Genomic DNA, 22,751 nt, shown 5'->3' on the forward strand with positions numbered 1-22,751 from the left:
AAAAGACTGGCACGACACTCACTACCTTTACATGTTATTTTTCAAAATACACAATGGACTTCTACTATCTTTCCTATCATAGTATCAGCAAGGCGCTCCTACGCCACGTTGGTCGAGATATATCCTTTCATGCTCTCAAGAGTGGTGCATGCATCGTCAAAGTACAGAATGCTAGCCAAGCTCATGATCTTTCTTCCCTTACAACCATAGATGCTATTCCTGTAACATATGAAAAATATAATTTTCTCAATTCTTGTATTAGTACTGTCATTCTACCTCATACTGTTGTCCAACGTAATTTCCAGACATGTGGTGATGATATTCTGGAACAGCTTGAACTTCAAGACCTCCCAATCCTCAAAGTAGGCACTTATGTCCTACCTGCCTGCAGGCAGAGACGCTACCCCTGCAATGTAGCTTGTTTAATTTTTGACTGCCGTGAGCCTCCGTCCTCGAATTATATTGCGGGACACTATTTATAACTTCGAAAGGTGATCCCTACACCGCAACAGTGTAGGAATTGCTGGCGTTTTGGTTATCCAGCAAAGTATTGCAGGTCCATGGCCGAATACCCAATCTGTGTTGCCAACGACCATAGCGATACATCTTGTAGTCTACCTCCCTCTTGCCTTAATAGTAATGAAGCTCACCCATCTTACTCTCGCTGTTTCCAAGTTCACTTAAATGAGTGAGAAATCTGTTGCCTCAAAGAGACAGAATGCTTTCCCTATGCTATGGCAGTTTCTTATCTATGCTTCCACGGGAGACTTCCCCATATTACTTATTCTCGAGTTACTAAACGACCCCCAACCTATGGGGTCCCAATTTCCACAACAGTCAACCTTGTCTCTAATTCCTTTGCAGTCCTGGACCCGGAGGTCCCTACCTCGCCACCTCATTCTGTTCTCAGCTCTTCATCCTCTCACTCACAAGTTTCTATGTTTACAAAATCTCGCACAACAACTCCTTCCCTTTGCCTCTCTACTTCTCCGAAGTCCAAAAAATCCCGGTGGTTAAAGGAAATTCACTTATTCTACCTGCACGGTTTTCCTTTCCAGTCTCTGTACCTGGTTCTTCACCTCTAACTGGCTCTCTTGTGAGTGTGGAAGTTCATCCTCCTCGTACAGTACCTTCCTCTCCTGTCTCCTCCCAAGTTTCTTCCTCTTTTGTCCCCTCCCAGGTTGTTCCCTCTCCCATCCCCTCCCACCTACCCCTCCTCTCCAACTACACAACCCCTTTCTTCGCAGCATGCCAACCCTTCACTGCTTGTTCGTTTTCCGCTGCCTCCACATGTGGACTTTTCTAACCCTTCTAGTCCGTAGATACCTCTACCTTCAGATTTCTTGTATCCGCTTCGCAAATCATGGCTTATTTACAGTGGAATATCCGAGGCCACAGAGGTAACCAGGGTGAGCTTCAGGTGTTGCTCTCCCAGTTTTCCCCTCTCTGTGTTTGTTTACAAGAGCCATCCCATCTCTGGCTATGTTATATTATATTAATAGCATCCTTTTTCCGGTGGAATCTTTAATGAAAGTGAGCCTCTTATACGCACACGCCTGCCGTGTCATCCGTGAAGCTAAACGCACTTGCTGACGGGATTATGTCACTTCAGCTTCCTCTATGAGTGCAGTCTGGAAAAGAGCACAGAAACTGAGTGACAAATACTCTCCCGACCCAGCTCCCGTTCTTCAGGTTGCCGGTGTCACTATAGCAAACCCTCCTGACGTTGCCATTGAAATCGGTAATCATCTTGTCGGTATCTCTCGGGGGTTCCGTCTATGCCCCTCGTTTCTTTCCTCCAAGTCTGCCAGAGAGTTTGAGCCCTTAGATTTTTCTTCTAACAGGTAAAAGTCTTATAATGTGCCTTTTACACTTTTGGAATTGGAGTCAACACTCTCCGCTTGCCGATCATCGGCAGCTGGGCCTGACGGGATTCATATTTGTATGCTCCAGAATTTATATCAGTTAACCCTTGCTGTCTTCTTATGCCTATTTAATCTTGTTTGGTCACAAGGAGTTTTTCCCCAGCTTTGGAAATCTGCAATTGTTCTCCCTTTCCGTAAACCAGGTACTACGGGATATGATGCCTCCCACTATCTTCCCATTGCTGTTACCGGTGCAGTTTGCAGGGTGACGGAACGTCTGGTAAACAAAAGTTTGATGTGGTATTTAGAAACCCATAATAGTTTCTCCACTAGTCAATATGGTTTTCGTAAGGGCCCTTCTGTTATTGACCCCTTACTTCGCTTAGATGCTTATGTTCGTAATGCCTTTGCCAATAACCACTCAGTTGTCGGCATCTTTTTTGATCTTGGGAAGGCATATGACACAACTTGGAGATATAACATTTTGACTCAGACTCACTCCTTAGGCCTCCGAGGCAATCTGCCATTTTTCCTTAAGAACTTATCTGAGAGACATTTCCGTGTTCGGCTTAATAATATACTTTCCCTAGACTTTGTCCAAGCTGAAGGTGTACCCCAGATATGTTTCCTTAGCACCACGCTTTTTCTCCTTGCTATAAATGATGTGACAACTATTCTTCCATCCAATATTTGGTTATCACTCTATGTTGATGACTTTGCTATAGCTTGTGCAGGCGCTGACTGTCGCCTCATTGCAGTTTCTCTCCAGCATGAGGTCAACCGCGTCTCCAATTAGAGCACTTCTCATGAGTTTAAATGTTTTAGTACTAAAACACACCAAATTACTTTCACTAGACGTATGTATGCATATATATATATATATATATATATATATATATATATATATATATATATATATATATATATATATATATATATATATATATATATATATATATATATATATATATATATATATATATATATATATATATATATATATATATATATATATATATATATATATATATATATATATATATATATATATATATATATATATATATATATATATATCATATCTTAGGAATCATATTTTCTTCTTCCTGGCTTTTGTTGAATTGTTCAGAATTATATTTGTTGCTGTGCTTTTTTTTTTAATTCTTGTCTATCATTGTTTATATTACTCTCAGTGTACTGGTGTGTGTGCGGGAGGTGGAGAGAGAGAGAGAGAGAGAGAGAGAGAGAGAGAGAGAGAGAGAGAGAGAGAGAGAGAGAGAGAGAGAGAGAGAGAGAGAGAGAGAGAGAGAGAGAGAGGCAGGCACCTTACATGCCCTACACACCCACCACCTCAAGCTGACCACATCATCATGAGGAGCCAGTCTATCAGCATCCTGTCGGCCAACATTAGAGGTTTCATTACTAATGTTGGAGAGCTCACACACAGTTTTGTGAACACTCGACGTCCCGACATGATAGCTGTTGTTGAAACATTTTTGGATGACAGGACTCCAGAAAATTTTGCAAGAATTGCTGGCTACACCTTATAGACGAGAAGAGACAGGCAAGGGCAAGGAGGAGGTGTTGCTGTGTGCTTTTCTAAGTGTTCATGCCCAGCACATTGATGTTGCCACCCCTACACATCTTGAAATGATGTTCTTCAAGCTCTGCATAAACACTAGTACCTCTGTACTAGCATGTGCAATGTACAGACCTCAGTGGCAACATGCAGACCCCATCAACTTCCTAATGGAAAATATTGACTCCCTTCTACTACAACACAACTGTCAACATATCATAATTGTTGGTGACCTCAACCAGCATCTTATACAAAAGGACTTTGATGACCTTCTTGCAGTGTTTGACCTGAGAAACTTTGTTGATTTCCCTACTCACATCTCTGGCTCCTCCCTTGACCCAGTAGTGAGTGATCTGGCAGAAGGCATAGTCACTTGTCAACCCCTCGGCTATGTTGGATCGTCTGACCACAAGGCTGTTTTTACGACACTTAAGATCCCAACAGAACGAGGTGAGGAGTCCACACGCACAACCTGGCTATGGGGAAGAGGTAATTGGCCAGCCCTTTGCTCTGAGCTCGCCACCACCGAATGGAATGCTCTTCTCCAAGGGGATGTTGACAACCAAGTGAAAGCTTTCACTGGACACATCCTTAATCTACAACAAGAACACATTCCTCACCGGCAATATGTGACGAAGCCTACAGATCAGCCTTGGTTTGGCTTTCGTTGTAGAGAGGCTGCTACTGCTAAGTACAAAGCATGGCGAAGGTATAAGAGGCATCCTACCACCTATAACAGGAACTTGCACAGGCAAGCCTGTAGGCATATGGGTGACGCTCAAAAGTGGGCCATTGCTAATTGGGAGGTGGACATTAAAAGAAAGCTAGCATCAGGTAGGGTAGGCTCCAAAACCTGGTGGTCCCTGGTCAAGGACAGACAAGGTTATCTGCCTGATGAACTCATTCCACCTCTAAATCGACAGGATGGGACCACCTCTACTAGTAGTCAAGAGAAGGCTGACCTCTTTGCTGAACACTTTGCTACCAAAATGCAAGTTCCTGATCCAGCAAGGGACCCTACTTGGCTAGCTGCAAGAACTGTGTCAAAACTGTCAGTGGTGACAATAAGGCAGGAGGAGGTGCATTTCCTTCTTAAATCGCTTGGCCAAGAAAAGGCTGTGGGTCCAGACAAGTTGAACCCAAGATTGCTGAGAAGATGTGCAGACCAGCTAGCAGCACCTCTAACTCGCATCTTTCAGCACTGCCTAGTACAGTGTAAATGGCCCTCTCTATGGAAAGAGGCAAATGTAGTCCCTGTTCACAAAAAGAAGAGCAGAGCAAAAATCAGCAACTACAGACCAGTGTCACTCCTGTCAATCACTGGTAAGATCCTTGAGACAATAATCTCAAGACAAATGACAGAGTTGTTTGACTATCACTTACTATTTTGTGATCGTCAATATGGCTTCAGGATAGGTTACTCTGCTGCTGATCTGTTGTTAAACCTCTCCACTAAGTGGCACCAGTCACTGGATGAATCCAAAGTCTGCTGTGTGGTAGCACTGGACATTGCTGGTGCTTTCGACCGGGTGTGGCACTAGGGCCTCTTAGCAAAACTTCAAGCAATGGGAATTGCAGGCTCTACGCTATGTTTCCTCAGTGATTACCTTCATGGTAGATCTCTAAGTGTAGTTCTCAATGGAACGGAATCAGCAAGACATCCTATTGGGCCAAGTGTTCTACAAGGAAGCGTGCTGGGACCATTGTTATGGAATGTCTACTTCAACGACCTTCTTCATCTCATCCCAGAATCACATGCATATGCAGACGACTGTACACTGACATTCACTTATCCAAGAGAAGAAATGCCAGCTGCTCTAAGCTATATCAATCACCAGCTGAGAGCTATATCAGCTTGGGGAAATAGATGACAAGTAACATTTGCACCTGAGAAAACGCAAATGATCGTCTCTAGGCACCATGATGGTAATGCTGGTGCAGTAGTAAGGATGATTGGGAGGGTGTTGGCACCTGGAGAAGAAGTTGATATCCTTGGGGTGAAATTTGACTCCAAACTAACCATGAAGAACCATGTTGTAAATCTTGCAAACAAAGCAGCCAGGAAGCTTACAGCACTTCGCCGTATCTCGCATCTGCTTGACAGTAGGGGTTGCAAGATTCTGTATGAGGCACAAGTGGGTATGCTCACACCTTGATTATGCTCCTTTCTTTCTTGGTTTGCCTGCCCCCCTCCTCATCTGCGACTGCTTGACTGAGTAGAGAACATAGCAAGACGTCTCATCTCTCGCCTGGACCCAACCTGGATAGATCTGTCATTTCAGCAGAGCCTTCAACATAGGAGGGATGTGGAAGGCCTATTGTGTACAAGGCCAATGTTGTCAAAGTACCACACTTGGCTCCTCTTCAAGGACAGCGAGAAGCAAGCTTCTATACCACAAGACGGGCAAAGCAAAGCAACTTCACTCTGGCTGTACCCTTCTCCAGAACATCACTCCATCTGAGATCATATATACCCAGGATGACTCGAGTATGGAACACATTCGTAGAGCATAATGATGTCAACGAGATAACGTCAGTTGATCAAATGAAAATGCTGGGCCACAGATGGCTCCAATTTCATCCTGTTCCCTACTTGTATGTCTCATAACAATAAAAATGCTTTCAAATGAGCTGATGTAGGTAACAGCTAGCTTACTAACTAATAAAGTTAGGGAATCCTTAACCTGTAAATAGCTTGTCAATAAAGCTAGGGATCCTTAAGCTTGTCAAACCCTGTGTAAAAAAAAGAGAGAGAGAGAGAGAGAGAGAGAGAGAGAGAGAGAGAGAGAGAGAGAGAGAGAGAGAGAGAGAGAGAGAGAGAGAGAGAGAGAGAGAGAGAGAGAGAGGACTGAGGGGAGAGAACATGCAGATTAATGTTAATAAATCCTCGCCTACATATTGACAGATGCACGTCCAAAACTTACTTTGTAACAGTTACTGCGAGGTTTTGTGTACACTGAGCTATGGTGTACACTGTGAACTACTGTGTACACTGAGCTACGGTGTACACTGTGAACTACTGTGTACACTGAGCTATGGTGTACACTGTGAACTACTGTGTACACTGAGCTATGGTGTACACTGTGAACTACTGTGTACATTGAGCTATGGTGTACACTGTGAACTACTGTGTACACTGAGCTATGGTGTACACTGTGAAGTACTGTGTACACTGAGCTATGGTGTACACTGTGAACACTGAGCTATGGTGTACACTGTGAACTACTGTGAACACTGAGCTATGGTGTACACTGTGAACACTGAGCTATGGTGTCACTGTGAACTACTGTGAACACTGAGCTATGGTGTACACTGTGAACTACTGTGTACACTGAGCTATAGTGTACACTGTGAACTACTGTGTACACTGAGCTATGGTGTACACTGAGAACACTGAGCTATGGTGTACACTGTGAACTACTGTGTACACTGAGCTATGGTGTACACTGTGAACTACTGTGTACACTGAGCTATGGTGTACACTGTGAACTACTGTGTACACTGAGCTATGGTGTACACTGTGAACTACTGTGAACACTGAGCTATGGTGTACACTGTGAACTACTGTGAACACTGAGCTATGGTGTACACTGTGAACTACTGTGAACACTGAGCTATGGTGTACACTGTGAACTACTGTGAACACTGAGCTATGGTGTACACTGTGAACTACTGTGCACACTGAGCTATGGTGTACACTGCGAACACTGAGCTATGGTGTACACTGTGAACTACTGTGAACACTGAGCTATGGTGTACACTGTGAACACTGAGCTATGGTGTACACTGTGAACTACTGTGTACACTGAGCTATGGTGTACACTGTGAACTACTGTGTACACTGAGCTATGGTGTACACTGTGAACTACTGTGTACACTGAGCTATGGTGTACACTGTGAACTACTGTGTACACTGAGCTATGGTGTACACTGTGAACTACTGTGTACACTGAGCTATGGTGTACACTGTGAACTGCTGTGTACACTGAGCTATGGTGTACACTGTGAACACTGAGCTATGGTGTACACTGTGAACTACTGTGTACACTGAGCTATGGTGTACACTGTGAACTACTGTGTACACTGAGCTATGGTGTACACTGCGAACTACTGTGTACACTGAGCTATGGTGTACACTGTGAACTACTGTGTACACTGAGCTATAGTGTACACTGTGAACTACTGTGTACACTGAGCTATGGTGTACACTATGAACACTGAGCTATGGTGTACACTGTGAACTACTGTGTACACTGAGCTATGGTGTACACTGTGAACTACTGTGTACACTGAGCTATGGTGTACACTGTGAACTACTGTGTACACTGAGCTATGGTGTACACTGTGAACTACTGTGAACACTGAGCTATGGTGTACACTGTGAACTACTGTGAACACTGAGCTATGGTGTACACTGTGAACTACTGTGAACACTGAGCTATGGTGTACACTGTGAACTACTGTGAACACTGAGCTATGGTGTACACTGTGAACTACTGTGCACACTGAGCTATGGTGTACACTGCGAACACTGAGCTATGGTGTACACTGTGAACTACTGTGAACACTGAGCTATGGTGTACACTGTGAACACTGAGCTATGGTGTACACTGTGAACTACTGTGTACACTGGATTGGTAAACTAACCTTCCACTAGTTTACCAGTCAGACTCTTTAGAAAATCCAGGTTATAATTATAACCAGGTATCTAAGAACCAAAAATACCCACAGTTTTTTTATTTAATTTTTCAGGCACTTAAAAAATTTATAATCGAATATATTTAAGAGATTTTTTCTACTTTTAAACAGATTTTTCTCCAGTACTTGGAAAGCGATGGAATTGTTCTTTAATCACATTTATATATTTTTTTTCTAAAATCGTTTTACTAGTTATTTAGTTACAGATTATTCAGTCATAAATACCGTGGTAAACATTTTTATGATCCACAAATTTTGGAATCTCACTCCATCATCGGTGCTAAAAAAATTAACAACAATTAATAACAATTAGCAACAATTACCAAGAAGAACAAGTGATTAATGTAAAAAATACTTTATTTAAACAGTCATAGAGTTTAAAATAATAATTTACACAAATGTACATAAAAAATTACATCTAACTTAACATTTATACTAACACAAAGTTATATATTTACGCACTAAATGTATAACTGAGTAAAGATTTGTATATATGAAACAGATTATTAATAGATCATCTAAATGATTAAGACCCATATCAAGAAGAACTTGTTTTTCTTGATTAATAAAATGACAAGATTATTAATTATTTGTAGGGTCATCTAAATGAACAATATCTGTGTCAGAAAGCACTTGCTCTGTGTACTGATGACTAAAATAAGAGTTGTTCAGTTGTGGCTTTCGGAGCAAGTAACAAAAACGTCCTGTCACAGTTCTTAAGATCGAGTGAAGACCCGTCATTAATAATTCTCCCGAGGGAAAAGTCAAGTAGATTAAATGATGCAGCAGGGACTGCGAAGTCTTATTATGAGACTGTGTCTGGGGCGTCCATGACTTCAGGAGCTTTATCGATTTATTCCTGGTACCTTCCATCACATTAGCAAGATGGAGGATATATTATCCAAAGGTGCTTAGAGTGCAACGGACAAGTCAAGTAGCAGCAACAACACACACAGCAAGAGGCATTCTTGAGCTTCACCAGCTCTCGGGTTTAATGCCCAAAGCTGGGGTGTGACTCGAAAAGGATCCTGTATTGTTTGCTGCCTTTGCATCTCCTGACATCGTCTTCTGCTATGCAGCTGCCTTACCCTTCAAGCTCAGTGTGGGCGTGGTCTGTCGCAGCCTAAGGTGCCTAGCTTCTCTTTCCGAGCTCCGTGGGAGCGGGGAATGGGGCTAGGCCTGGGGACAGCTGGTCCCAGAAAACAAGTAGGTACTTGTACCTCCTCCCATGGCAGACATTAGTCTGAGACACTCCCACGAGAGAAAGCCAAGGCCGGGCCACCTCTTGGAAAAGGCCCGGGCCAGGCGATTATACCGACGAATCTACTACCTTGAATATATAACACTGTGTTAGGAGAAATGTTCTGTTATTTATTGTAACACTATTTATTTGTGAACATAAATTATATTCTTAATTTTATGATTTTAGAAATTGAAAAAAAAAAAAAATTTTAATAGAAAAGATCTATTAGGCTTTGTAACTGTTGTTAATTGTGTTGTACTAATGACTAAGTTCGAGAAACCGAAACGAGTTGATAAAAAAATCATGTTGACCACAGCTTTGGTGTTTCTGTTCCTTATTCTTCTGAGATTCCCAACTGGAAACTCCGTTTCTGAAGTGATTTATTCTAGTTAAGAGTAAAATAACTATAATTGTTAAATGTATTTGTTTAACTGAATATAATAACCTGTGTGGAAAATTGCATGTACTTGGATGTATAATTATATACACAACAGTAAATGAACAATGATAACTATTATTTATCAGTTAGACAAGTAGGAATTTGGGACACTTAGGTCGAAAAAAATGTCCCCCTTCGATACCTACCACTGTCATATCCACAAGTTGCTCTGGACCTATTAATTAAATGAAATATACATCACCAGGAATGCTGGTAAATATATAAATTTGTGGACTGTATATTAAAAAATGATTATATATAAACACAATTACATAACAGAAGGAAAATATATCTTAATATCACTCAAAAATTTGACTGGATATTAAGTTGTATCATACTCAGAAAAACCTCACTTATTAAATTTATGAAAACACTGGCCAGAATTATACACAAATCTAGAGAGCTTATCTGAGGTTCCTGGAGCTGTCTTGTCCAGTCGTCTGATATCTCAAGTTATGCAGGAATGCATGTCCAACAATTTCGCCTCCTATTTGAGAGGTGTCAGCCCAATTTCAACCTCTAGAGCACGAAAATTCCTTCCCATCAAGCCAACGTTGTACACAATTCAAAACCAAGATGGCTAGCCTCGTCTGCGCAGACGCAGGCTTTCCGTTTTCTATGACATAAATATTATTAAATACAGTATGGCCATCTATTTACATACAAATACTGAATTTCTGGAAAATACATACAGTATTTTCCACAACCTGGATATTTATTAAGCTAAGTACATGATTTAGATTGAAGTACCGTACTAAATAAGTGTTAATTATGTTCTTGGTTCTCAATAAACAAATATTTCTGACGGTTCTGGATAGAAAATTAATGCCCAAATGAATGTTTTGTTAACTTTTTCATTATAAATTATACTGTGCAATTGTTATTGTTGTTATAAATTCGTCATTGCAGAGTCCAGACTCAGGTCTTACTCTTTCCACGACCCGTTTGATTAATATACTGTTACCCATTAGTTTAAGTAATATTTGTCAGGAAACAGAACAAGTGTTTCTTGATGACCTGCCACTGGAGATTTTGCTCATCTGACCGAGGCCTTCCACTGGCTTACCTGCCCACCCCTTTAAAAATTAACATTGTATTCCATTGTGTGTATTTTAAGTATCCTCAAACAATTAATATTCTATTTTTAGCTTTTTTTTAACCCAAAAGGGATAAGCTTATTATTTACTTGACGTATTTAAGACGTATTTCACTAAAAACGAAATCAACTGATAAATCAGGTCTTTTTTTCAGCTACCCAAGACATTGACTCCTAACAGAAGATAAGCGATAACTATCACAGAAGAAAAATTTAACTGATAATATATATCTTGTTGGTAAATGATGCCATGAGTTCAGCCCATGGTGTTACTGGTGTTACTGGTGTTACTGGTGGTGTTACTGGTGTTACTGGTGGTGTTACTGGTGTTACTGGTGGTGTTACTGGTGTTACTGGTGGTGTTACTGGTGTTACTGGTGTTACTGGTGGTGTTACTGGTGTTACTGGTGGTGTTACTGGTGTTACTGGTGGTGTTACTGGTGTTACTGGTGGTGTTACTGGTGTTACTGGTGTTACTGGTGGTGTTATTGGTGGTGTTACTGGTGTTACTGGTGGTGTTACTGGTGTTACTGGTGGTGTTACTGGTGTTACTGGTGGTGTTACTGGTGTTACTGGTGTTACTGGTGGTGTTACTGGTGGTGTTACTGGTGGTGTTACTGGTGTTACTGGTGGTGTTACTGGTGTTACTGGTGTTACTGGTGGTGTTACTGGTGTTACTGGTGGTGTTACTGGTGGTGTTACTGGTGGTGTTACTGGTGGTGTTACTGGTGTTACTGTTGGTGATGCTGGTGTTACTGGTGGTGTTACTGGTGGTGTTACTGGTGTTACTGGTGTTACTGGTGTTACTGGTGTTACTGGTGGTGTTACTGGTGGTGCTACTGGTGTTACTGGTGGTGTTACTGGTGTCACTGGTGTTACTGGTGGTGTTACTGGTGTTACTGGTGGTGTTACTGGTGTTACTGGTGGTGTTACTGGTGGTGTTACTGGTGCTGTTTCTGGTGTTACTGGTGGTGTTACTGGTGTTACACTCGTATAAGTAGTTCATCACTTTATTTTTCTCTATTTTTGCATTTATTGTGAATATTTAAGACCAGTTTTTTATGATAGCATGTCTAGTTGTTATCGCTCGAGACAGATAGCAATACAGATAGCCTAATTGATAAACGCGACTTCTGAGAGATGAGCTGAAACTTGACCTCCAGATAAAGAACACGCAAACAGTAACATCCAGAAAAAAAGGGTAATTTTATATTCACAGAGAGAGCGGTATACCCATAGAGGCCACATAGTTCCTTTGCACTTTTTCAGATGTGGGCTCCATGCTGGTCCTGCATACTCCAGGATGGGGCCTGTAAACACCAAATATAATGTAAGGTAATCATATGCAAGGAAGTGAAAAGTAGCTCCCTTGCCTTGGATGGTGAGTCCGCTTACCGACATCATAATCTAGCAGTAACCTAGGATGAGATGAGGTAGATATTGACTCACCCAGGGTACCCAGCGTGGCGTCTCCCTGCCCACCCAGTCTGCCAGGTTGAACAAGAGGAAGGTGATGGTAGGCTGGAAGAACACTTCACTCCAGGGAGACTCTGCTGAAGTTGAGGTGATGTACACTACCACCGCTGGGTAGATCATCAACGTCACGAATAATGTTCCTCCATACGTCATCCCCATCAACCACAGCTGCACAAATATTATTATTATTATTATTATTATTATTATTATTATTATTATTATTATTGTTATTGTTTTTGTTGTTATTATTATAAGTAGTGTTAAGCAGATAAGGGTTATACTGCCACTGTACACCAATGATAACTGCATTTAATACATGGATAAAGTTCACAGTCTTCCAGGGTAATGAAAATGCTCACATGTATACATGTATACATGTACGTAATGAAGTACACATCTAACGCTCACATTTATATATGTAGGTGATAAGGTACACATACCGCTAATATGTACGCATGTAGGTAATGAGATACACATATGCAGTCACATATATACATATAGTGATGAGGATCGCCTAAAACTCACGTGTATACTTGTATGTAATGAGGTATAACTAAAACACTAAACTGCGCACATGCAGGTGATGAGGTAAACATTAATTAATGCAGACAGAAAATATGTTTATATTATCTAGGGCACACTTGCTTAATTTCATTGTTATATATATATATATATATATATATATATATATATATATATATATATATATATATATATATATATATATATATATATATATATATATATATATATATATATATTATAATATAGGTAGGTACCACCTATAGAACTGTCCTGGGGACCCTCATCCTCAGAGAAAAGAATAAACTTGCTTCAGGGAAAACTCAAGGTTCTCCCTGAAGCTGTTTGAGAATTTTCTCCTACCACCCCCTATATTTAATATATATTTTATTTAAAGACAAAATACATTGACAAAACATTCTCAAAGATACAACAGAAAGTAAAAAAAACATAGGTAACTCAGAGCTACATCTCGAATACTTCGTCCAGCTCCCCGGCGGTGGACCGCGTGCCCAGAATGCTGCAGGCATTTCCTCTCTGGATCGCAACACTGAGTCTCTGAAAGAGGAAGCTGGTCGCCCTGTGATCCTTGGTTTCTATGATGAGCTTTTCACCCAGCTCTTTGAGGAACTTTAGAGCACACTTGCCCCATGCTCCAAGGGTCTCCGACCCTATTGGGATGAAGTTAAATATATATATATATATATATGTATATATATATATATATATATATATATATATATATATATATATATATATATATATATATATATATATATATATATATATAATCAATGCTGTGCGAAGAATTCTCCCAGAAGTCTCTACTACCACTCCGTCCAACAGTACCCTCTTGGGAGCACCGCTGGGTCACCAGGCCATCGACACAGTCCTCAAGGACAAATTGAATGACCTGATGAGAATGGAGGAGAGAATAAGCAATCTTGATGCCCATGATGCTCTGTATCTCCTCACAAGGTGTCTTACTATTCCAAGACTCACTTACTTCCTGAGGTGTGCACCCTCTTTTGACAACCCAACACTTGACGAATATGACGCACACCTAAGGTCAACCCTTAAGAAGGCACTGAACCTGTCACTAGAGGATCAGCAATGGGATCAGGCAACCCTCCCAGTACGACTGGGAGGTATAGGGGTGCGCAAAGCAACGCATGTTGCTTTACCTGCTTTTCTGTCTTCGTGTTTGGCTTCCAGTGCATTAGTCAAGAAGATTGTTCCCGAACGCTTGAGAGACATGGTAGGAGCTCAAGACCCCAGGTTTGCTGAAGCAGCGATTCGGTGGGACACCCTTACAGATTCCTCCAGTAGACCAGCTCCTCCCAAAGAACACAAACAGTCCCACTGGGACAAACCGATCATGGAAAAAATCGCCAACACAATGCTCTCCAACGCCTCAGGAAAGGACAAAGCTCGTCTCCTGGCAGTGAAGGCACCACACTCAGGAGATTTCCTGTTTGCTGTTCCCAATTCCTCCTTGGGCACTCGACTAGACCCACAGGCCATTCGGATTGGTGTTGCTCTTCGCCTAGCCGCCCCCATTCTCACCGAACATAGGTGTATTTGCGGCAGGGCGACAGCTGATCAATTCGGACTTCATGGTCTCGTGTGTCACACAGCAGAAGGGAAGTATGCCAGGCATGAGGAGGTCAATGACATCATAAAGAGAAGCCTCGCCACAGCCCATTGCCCAGCTCAACGGGAACCCCAAGTGCAGAGGTCTGATGGAAGTTTAAAGCGTCCTGATGGAGCCACTATGCTACCTTGGAAGGATGGAAAGCAGATTGCCTGGGACTACACATGTGCCGCCACATTGGCAGACACCTACTTGCCATACTCCGTAGTGGAAGGGGGTGGAGCTGCCAGCCACAGGGAGACTCAGAAGATCCGAAAATATGAAGACTTTCCCCCTTGCTATAACTTCATTCCAATAGGGTCAGAGACCCTTGGAGCATGGGGCAAGTGTGCTCTAAAGTTCCTCAAAGAGCTAGGTGAAAAGCTCATCATAGAAACCAAGGACCACAGGGCGACCAGCTTCCTCTTTCAGAGACTCAGTGTTGCGATCCAGAGAGGAAATGCCTGCAGCATTCTGGGCACGCGGCCCACCGCCGGGGAGCTGGACGAAGTATTCGAGATGTAGCTCTGAGTTACCTATGTTGTTTTACTTTGTATCATATTTTGTGAATGTTTTGTTAATATATTTTGTCTTTAAATATATATATATATATATATATATATATATATATATATATATATATATATATATATATATATATATATATATATATATATATATATATATATATATATATATATATATATATATATATATATATATATATATATATATATATGTATATAATATAGGGGGTGGTAGGAGAAAATTCTCAAACAGCTTCAGGGAGAATCTTGAGTTTTCCCTGAAGCAAGTTTATTCTTTTCTCTGAGGATGAGGGTCCCTATAACAGTTATATATATATATATATATATATATATATATATATATATATATATATATATATATATATATATATATTTATATATATATATATATATATATATATATATATATATATATTTATATATATATATATATATATATATATATATATATATATATATATATATATATATATATATATATATATATATATATATATATATATATACATACATAACACTGAAATTATGTCGTGCCGAATAGGTAAAACTTGCCAATTAGCAAGACCTCATTTTAAATTAATTGTTTTTTTCTAAAATTTTCTCTCATACGTTTAAAGATATATTTTTTCATTTATGTTAATGTAAAATTAATAATTTTGTACCAAAACAACCTCGGAAAACTTAACTAACCTTATTATAACAAGCGCAGTTTAATTTTGCTTAATCTAACTAAATATATTTTCGATAAGTTTGCAATAGTTTAATAATAAACAGACACAATGAAACAAATTTTTTCCTTAGGTTCAGAATGATTTTTGCGAAATTATTACATACCCAAATTTTCGCTTGCCTTATTCGGAAAATAACAGTGTTGGCTGTTTAAGCCAAAATCTCAAGTTTTACCTATTCGGCAAAACATATATATGCAGAACAATCACTGAGAAAAAAATAGTGAAATTCTAAGCTCTATCATGATTTCTCACATTATCAAGGAACTGTAAAAATGAAAGATCAAGAGGAAGGCATATAAAATGAGACTACACCTCGGGTTACCTGACAACACCTGATTTTTTATGATGATATAGGTGAAACACAATTTATATTCTACTCAAGCATTAAGAATTTAACTTGTCTAATTTATCTTAAATTCTTCCCAAATTTTATTAATTATAAATGGATCTAATTTATATAAACCAAAACAAATATTCATATTATTTTCAAAACTACTTTTTTTTATGAAACGTGATTCTATTATATTTCTATCAACCATAGACTTGCTTGATACAACTTTCCCAACTTTTTGAAAATCAATTGGATGGTTAAAATCTCTCACATGAATAAATAGAGCATTGGAATCTTGTCCAGTTCTAATGCTATATTTATTTTGTTTTAATCTTAGTTCGAGATTTTTACCAGTTTGACCGTAATAAACTTTATCGCAAATTTTACAAGGAATCTTATAGACACATCCGTCAGCATTTCTCGGGGAATTTTTTTTCAAAAGTTTTTTTACTGTATCAGGATTTTTAAATACAACTTTAATATTAAAATTCTTAAGTAGAGAAAGCATATCAACCAAGTTTTCATGGTAAGGGAGAACCAACATATTTTTAGTTGAATAACGATGGTTGTCCTTTTTTGAATTGTAAAAAGTATTTCTAGCAATTTAAAAAAAAAATTTCGGGGATATTTTTGATCACTAACTATTTCATAAATCTTCAAGATTTCCTCATCCATGAACTCTGGACTGCAAATGTGCAAAGCTCCCAAAAACATTGATGAAGAATAATAGCGCACATTGGAACAGTTATTTGGTTTTCTGTAAATTTTAAATTTGAAATCATGGTTCCCCATAATATTTAAAACATCTTTTAAAGACAATGAGTTATTTTGTTTAAACTCAACAGTAAAATTTATGGAATACACTAGATTATTTAATTTAACAAGGAAATGGTTTATATCTATATTCTTAGGCATAAGACATAAAATATCATCAACATATCTGTACCACTTAGCTCTACTGGGAAGGATTTTGTTAAGTAGAATATAAGCTGTGTTTGACAGATCCTTGTCTACCTACTTACATCATCATAAAAAGTCAGGTGTTGTGAGGTAACCGCGAGGTGTAGTCTCGTCCTTACATGCTTTCCTATTGATCTTTTATTTTTACAGTTCCTTGATAATGTGAGAAATCACGAAAACGCTTGGAATTTCACTATATTTTCACAGTGGTTGATCTGCACATAGAAGGTTGGTAGACAGCAGCCATCCAGGGAGGTACTACCGTCCTGCCAAGTGAGTGTGAAACAGAAACCTGTAGTTGTTTTACATGATGATAGAACTGCTGTTGTCTTTTTTCTGTCTCATAAACATGCGGGATACCAGGTATATCTTGCTACGTATACTTACACTTGAGTTACACTACACATGCATGTACATGCATATATATACATACCCATCTAAGTTTTCTTCTATTTTCTTAATAGTTCTTGTTCTTTATTTACTTTTATCTCCACGGCGAAGTGAGACAGAATGCTTTCTCCGTAAGCCATGTGTGTCGTAAGAGGCGACTAAAATGCTGGGAGCAAGGGTCTAATAACCTCTTATAATATATAAATTACTAAATATAAAAAGAAAAACATTCATTTTTCTTTTTATATTTAGTAATTTATATATTATATTAAAAAGAAAAACATTCGCTTTTCTTTTTAGGCCACCACGCCTCGGTGGGATATGGCCGATTTGCTATATATATATATATATATATATATATATATATATATATATATATATATATATATATATATATATATATATATATATATATATATACATATATATATATATATATATATATATATATATATATATATATATGTATATATATATATATATATATATATATATATATATATATATATATATATATATATATATATATATATATATATATATATATATATATATATATATATATATATATATATATATATATATATATATATATATATATATATATATATATATATATATATATATATATATATATATATATATATATATATATATATATATATATATATATATATATATATATTGGATAGTGAGGCTCAAGTTAGAGTATGTAGGAAAGAGGGAAATTTTTTCCCAGTAAAAGTAGGCCTTAGACAAGGATGTGTGATGTCACCTTGGTTGTTTAATATATTTATAGATGGGGTTGTAAGAGAAGTAAATGCGAGGGTCTTGGCAAGAGGCGTGGAGTTAAAAGATAAAGAATCACACACAAAGTGGGAGTTGTCACAGCTGCTCTTTGCTGATGACACTGTGCTCTTGGGAGATTCTGAAGAGAAGCTGCAGAGATTGGTGGATGAATTTGGTAGGGTGTGCAAAAGAAGAAAATTAAAGGTGAATACAGGAAAGAGTAAGGTTATGAGGATAACAAAAAGATTAGGTGATGAAAGATTGAATATCAGATTGGAGGGAGAGAGTATGGAGGAGGTGAACGTATTCAGATATTTGGGAGTGGACGTGTCAGCGGATGGGTCTATGAAAGATGAGGTGAATCATAGAATTGATGAGGGAAAAAGAGTGAGTGGTGCACTTAGGAGTCTGTGGAGACAAAGAACTTTGTCCTTGGAGGCAAAGAGGGGAATGTATGAGAGTATAGTTTTACCAACGCTCTTATATGGGTGTGAAGCATGGGTGATGAATGTTGCAGCGTGGAGAAGGCTGGAGGCAGTGGAGATGTCATGTCTGAGGGCAATGTGTGGTGTGAATATAATGCAGAGAATTCGTAGTTTGGAAGTTAGGAGGAGGTGCGGGATTACCAAAACTGTTGTCCAGAGGGCTGAGGAAGGGTTGTTGAGGTGGTTCGGACATGTAGAGAGAATGGAGCGAAACAGAATGACTTCAAGAGTGTATCAGTCTGTAGTGAAAGGAAGGCGGGGTAGGGGTCGGCCTAGGAAGGGTTGGAGGGAGGGGGGTAAAGGAGGTTTTGTGTGCGAGGGGCTTGGACTTCCAGCAGGCATGCGTGAGCGTGTTTGATAGGAGTGAATGGAGACAAATGGTTTTTAATACTTGACGTGCTGTTGGAGTGTGAGCAAAGTAACATTTATGAAGGGATTCAGGGAAACCGGCAGGCCGGACTTGAGTCCTGGAGATGGGAAGTACAGTGCCTGCACTCTGAAGGAGGGGTGTTAATGTTGCAGTTTAAAAACTGTAGTGTAAAGCACCCTTCTGGCAAGACAGTGATGGAGTGAATGATGGTGAAAGTTTTTCTTTTTCGGGCCACCCTGCCTTGGTGGGAATCGGCCAGTGTGATAATAAAAATAAAAAAAAAATATATATAGGGAGGTACCACCTCTATAGCTGGACTGGGGACCCTCATCCTCAGAGAAGACAATAAACGTACCTCAGGGAAAACTCAAGGTTCTCCCCAGAGCTGTTTGAATATTTTCTTCTCCTACCACCCCCTATGTTTTATATTCTATGTGAACATTTATTAATAAACAGAATACATTTTCAGAAAAACACAAACATGAATACAGTGGTACAATGTATTAAAGATCATGAATTTCCTCCAGCTCCTCTGAAGCCGGACGTGAGCTAAGTATGCAGCAAGCATTTCCCATCTGGATGGCCACGCTGAGGCGCTGGAACATGAAAGTGGCTGCCCTTGGGTCCCTGGTGGTGTCGATGAGTCTGGAACCCAATTCTTTAAGGAAACGTGTGGCATTTTTTCCCCATGATCCCAAGGTCTCTGATCCCACTGGGACAAATTGATACTGTAGGCTTATGTCCCTGTACTTGCTGATCTTGTACTCCTCCCTGTGGTCAGCAGCTCCTCCCTGTCGCCCAATACTGTGATGGATGTAGGTGTCAGCCAGTGTGGACACACAGGTATAGTCCCATGCTAAGAGCTTGCCATTCTTCCAAGGGTTGTGGGTATTGTTGGCTGCTAGTGATCGGGGCTCCCTCTCGGCTGGGCATCCAGCTGTAGCAAGGGTTCTCTTTATGATGTCGTTGACCTCATTGTGTCTTGCATGCCAGCCCTTGGTTTTGGAACAGTTAAGACCATGTAGAACGTATTGGTCTGCTTGTGCTTCGCCGCAAATACACATATATTCTGTGTGAATTGGGGCAGCAAGGCGCAGAGCCACTGCACCTTGCCGATATGGGAACTGTTTGGAGGAAGTCCCCAGAGTGAGGTGCGCTCACAGCCTGGAGACAGGCAGTCTCCCTATCTGATGTTGCAGCCCTAAGCATGTTGGCAAGCACCTTTTCAGTGATCTGGCCATCCCAGCTTGATTGTTTGTGAGCCAGTGCTGCACTAGGGTTTGGTGTTGGAGCAGCAAGAGTCTCCCATTCAGTGATGGCACTGGCATAGCTAGGGTCCTGCATTCCTGCTGAGTCACTGAGGTTATCAGGAAGAATTTGTCTTATCAACTCGCTTGATGCTATGGAAGAGGATAGGAAAGCTGGTAGAGCAATCTGGGAGGATCTGCGTACTCCTAGCCCTCCAAGCCTGACCGGAAGTGAGGCTTGCAACCACTGTCCATCTTCAAGGGAAAGATTCAATACACTCTCTAGCATGGTCTTCAGGAGAGAGTCATATTCCTTGTGTTTTGGACTGCTGAAGGCTGGGGAGCATCTCAGAAAGTAGGTAAGTTTTGGGACTGACAGGCACCTGGTGAGTAGGTAGAAGGCATCGTGTGTGTCAGTGTCTTTCATCCTGCTTTCCATCGTCCGGAGGTCTGAGACTTTTTTTTCTAGGATCAGATCGATGGCATTGGACCCAAGAGGAGCACCAAGGAGAGTGCTATTGGCTGGATCAATGACTCGTGCTCCTGGTAAAACGGCGCTAATATTCTGGATCATCTGTTGATTGGTAGACACTACTTCACATTTGGTGGGGTTTAAAGGAAGGCCCCAGGCTTTCTCCCATATCTATCTATATATATCTATATATATATATATATATATATATATATATATATATATATATATATATATATATATACATATATATATATATATATATATATATATATATATATATATATATATATATATATATATATATATATATATATATATATATATATATATATATATATATATATATATATATGTATATATGTATATAAATATATATATATATATATGTATATATATATATATATATATATACATATATATATATATATATATATATATATATATATATATATATATATATATATATATATATATATATATATATATATATATATATATATATATATATATATATATATATCCAACATTACCAAAGACCAGTAAAAATATTAGAAAAGCAAAAGGCTATATAAGGATGGAATATCACCTCACGGTCTCGTCCGACATTACAACCATCCCGTTATGAAGCGGATGGGAAGGTCAAGGACTTATCAAACATAGCTTAATTTTTTCCAAATTTTATTAATTATTCAAATTCAAATTCAAATTCAAAGTTTATTCTCTATAAGGATTACAATGCTGAGTTTACAGAATTTGGTTATTGTGTGGTTTACATGTAGTAAAATAGTGATTACAGAGTGGACCACTAGAACACCTAGCATGGCTAGGCATTCGAGCAGACTTAGTTTAATTCTTAATTTTAAAATATTACAAATTATGAGGTAAGTTGGTATTATGGCTAAGTGACTAAATACTAGTTTGTGAGTTTAGCAATGTGAATGCTTTTGTTTTGTCACAGTACATAGTTTCAGTATTGGAGTATCACAGGATTCATTATTTTAAGATTGAGATTAATATTTTTGTTTATGGTCAAATGAGTGAGTGAGTGTAAGTGTGAACCACCAGGTGGTATTCGTGTAGTTAGTTGACGGGGTGTATCAGGGAGATAAGATGTTTATAAATGAATCTAATTTGTATCATCCTAAACCAATATTCATATTAAAATCAAAACTATATTTTATAAAGGTTTATTCAACTAGATTTTAACCATAGACCCGTATAATACAACTTTCTCGGCTTTTTGAAAACCAATTGGATGTGAGGGATTTTAGCCATCCATTAATTAAAAAAATTTGGAAAGAATTTAAGCTATGTATGACAAGTCCTTGACCATCTTACACGTACCATAACAGGACGTGATGTCGGACGTGACTGTGAGGTGATACGTCAGCCTTATAAAGCCTTCTGCTTTTCTGATATTTTTATAGGTCCTTGATAATGTGAGAAATCATGAAAGCGTTTGGAATTTCATTATTTTTCGACATTTGTTGAGAGAGAAAGAGATCGCAGACAACAGAGTCAAAGCCACGTCAGGGAAGGCTGACGTGGCTTCGATGTTTACAAACCACGCAGAAACAAACGTGCATTGATATAAAAATCGCTCATGAGGTCAGAACATACAGAAGGAGAATGAAATAGCTTGATACCATGCTTGAGGCTGACTGGTGTGACCGAGCTGGGAAGAAACATGGCTTGTGAACCAGGCTGCCCAGCTTTTGAGGCATCTGTGGCCGAGCATCGTCTAGAGCAGTGGTTCCCAAACTGGGGGTAAATTACCCCCTGGGGGTAATTTAACCATTTTTGGGGGGTAATGGAGGGGTGACAGAAAAAAGTTATGAATTCTGAAAATCAAGAAAACAATGCGGTACCCGGTA

The 22,751-nt window shown here is 39.1% G+C and overlaps 1 protein-coding gene across 1 annotated transcript in view; it reads right to left on the reverse strand.

The window, feature by feature from the left end:
- LOC128703750 (equilibrative nucleoside transporter 2) overlaps positions 1-22,751 on the reverse strand; it is a 151,634-nt gene that overhangs the window by 18,968 nt on the left and 109,915 nt on the right. The window contains exon 8 of the mRNA XM_070086909.1: positions 12,370-12,564. Within this exon, the coding sequence (XP_069943010.1) occupies positions 12,370-12,564 (195 nt within the window). The remainder of the gene's footprint in view (positions 1-12,369; positions 12,565-22,751) is intronic.

This window comes from Cherax quadricarinatus, chromosome 20 (assembly GCF_038502225.1).
Source record: "Cherax quadricarinatus isolate ZL_2023a chromosome 20, ASM3850222v1, whole genome shotgun sequence".
Taxonomy (NCBI): domain Eukaryota; kingdom Metazoa; phylum Arthropoda; class Malacostraca; order Decapoda; family Parastacidae; genus Cherax; species Cherax quadricarinatus.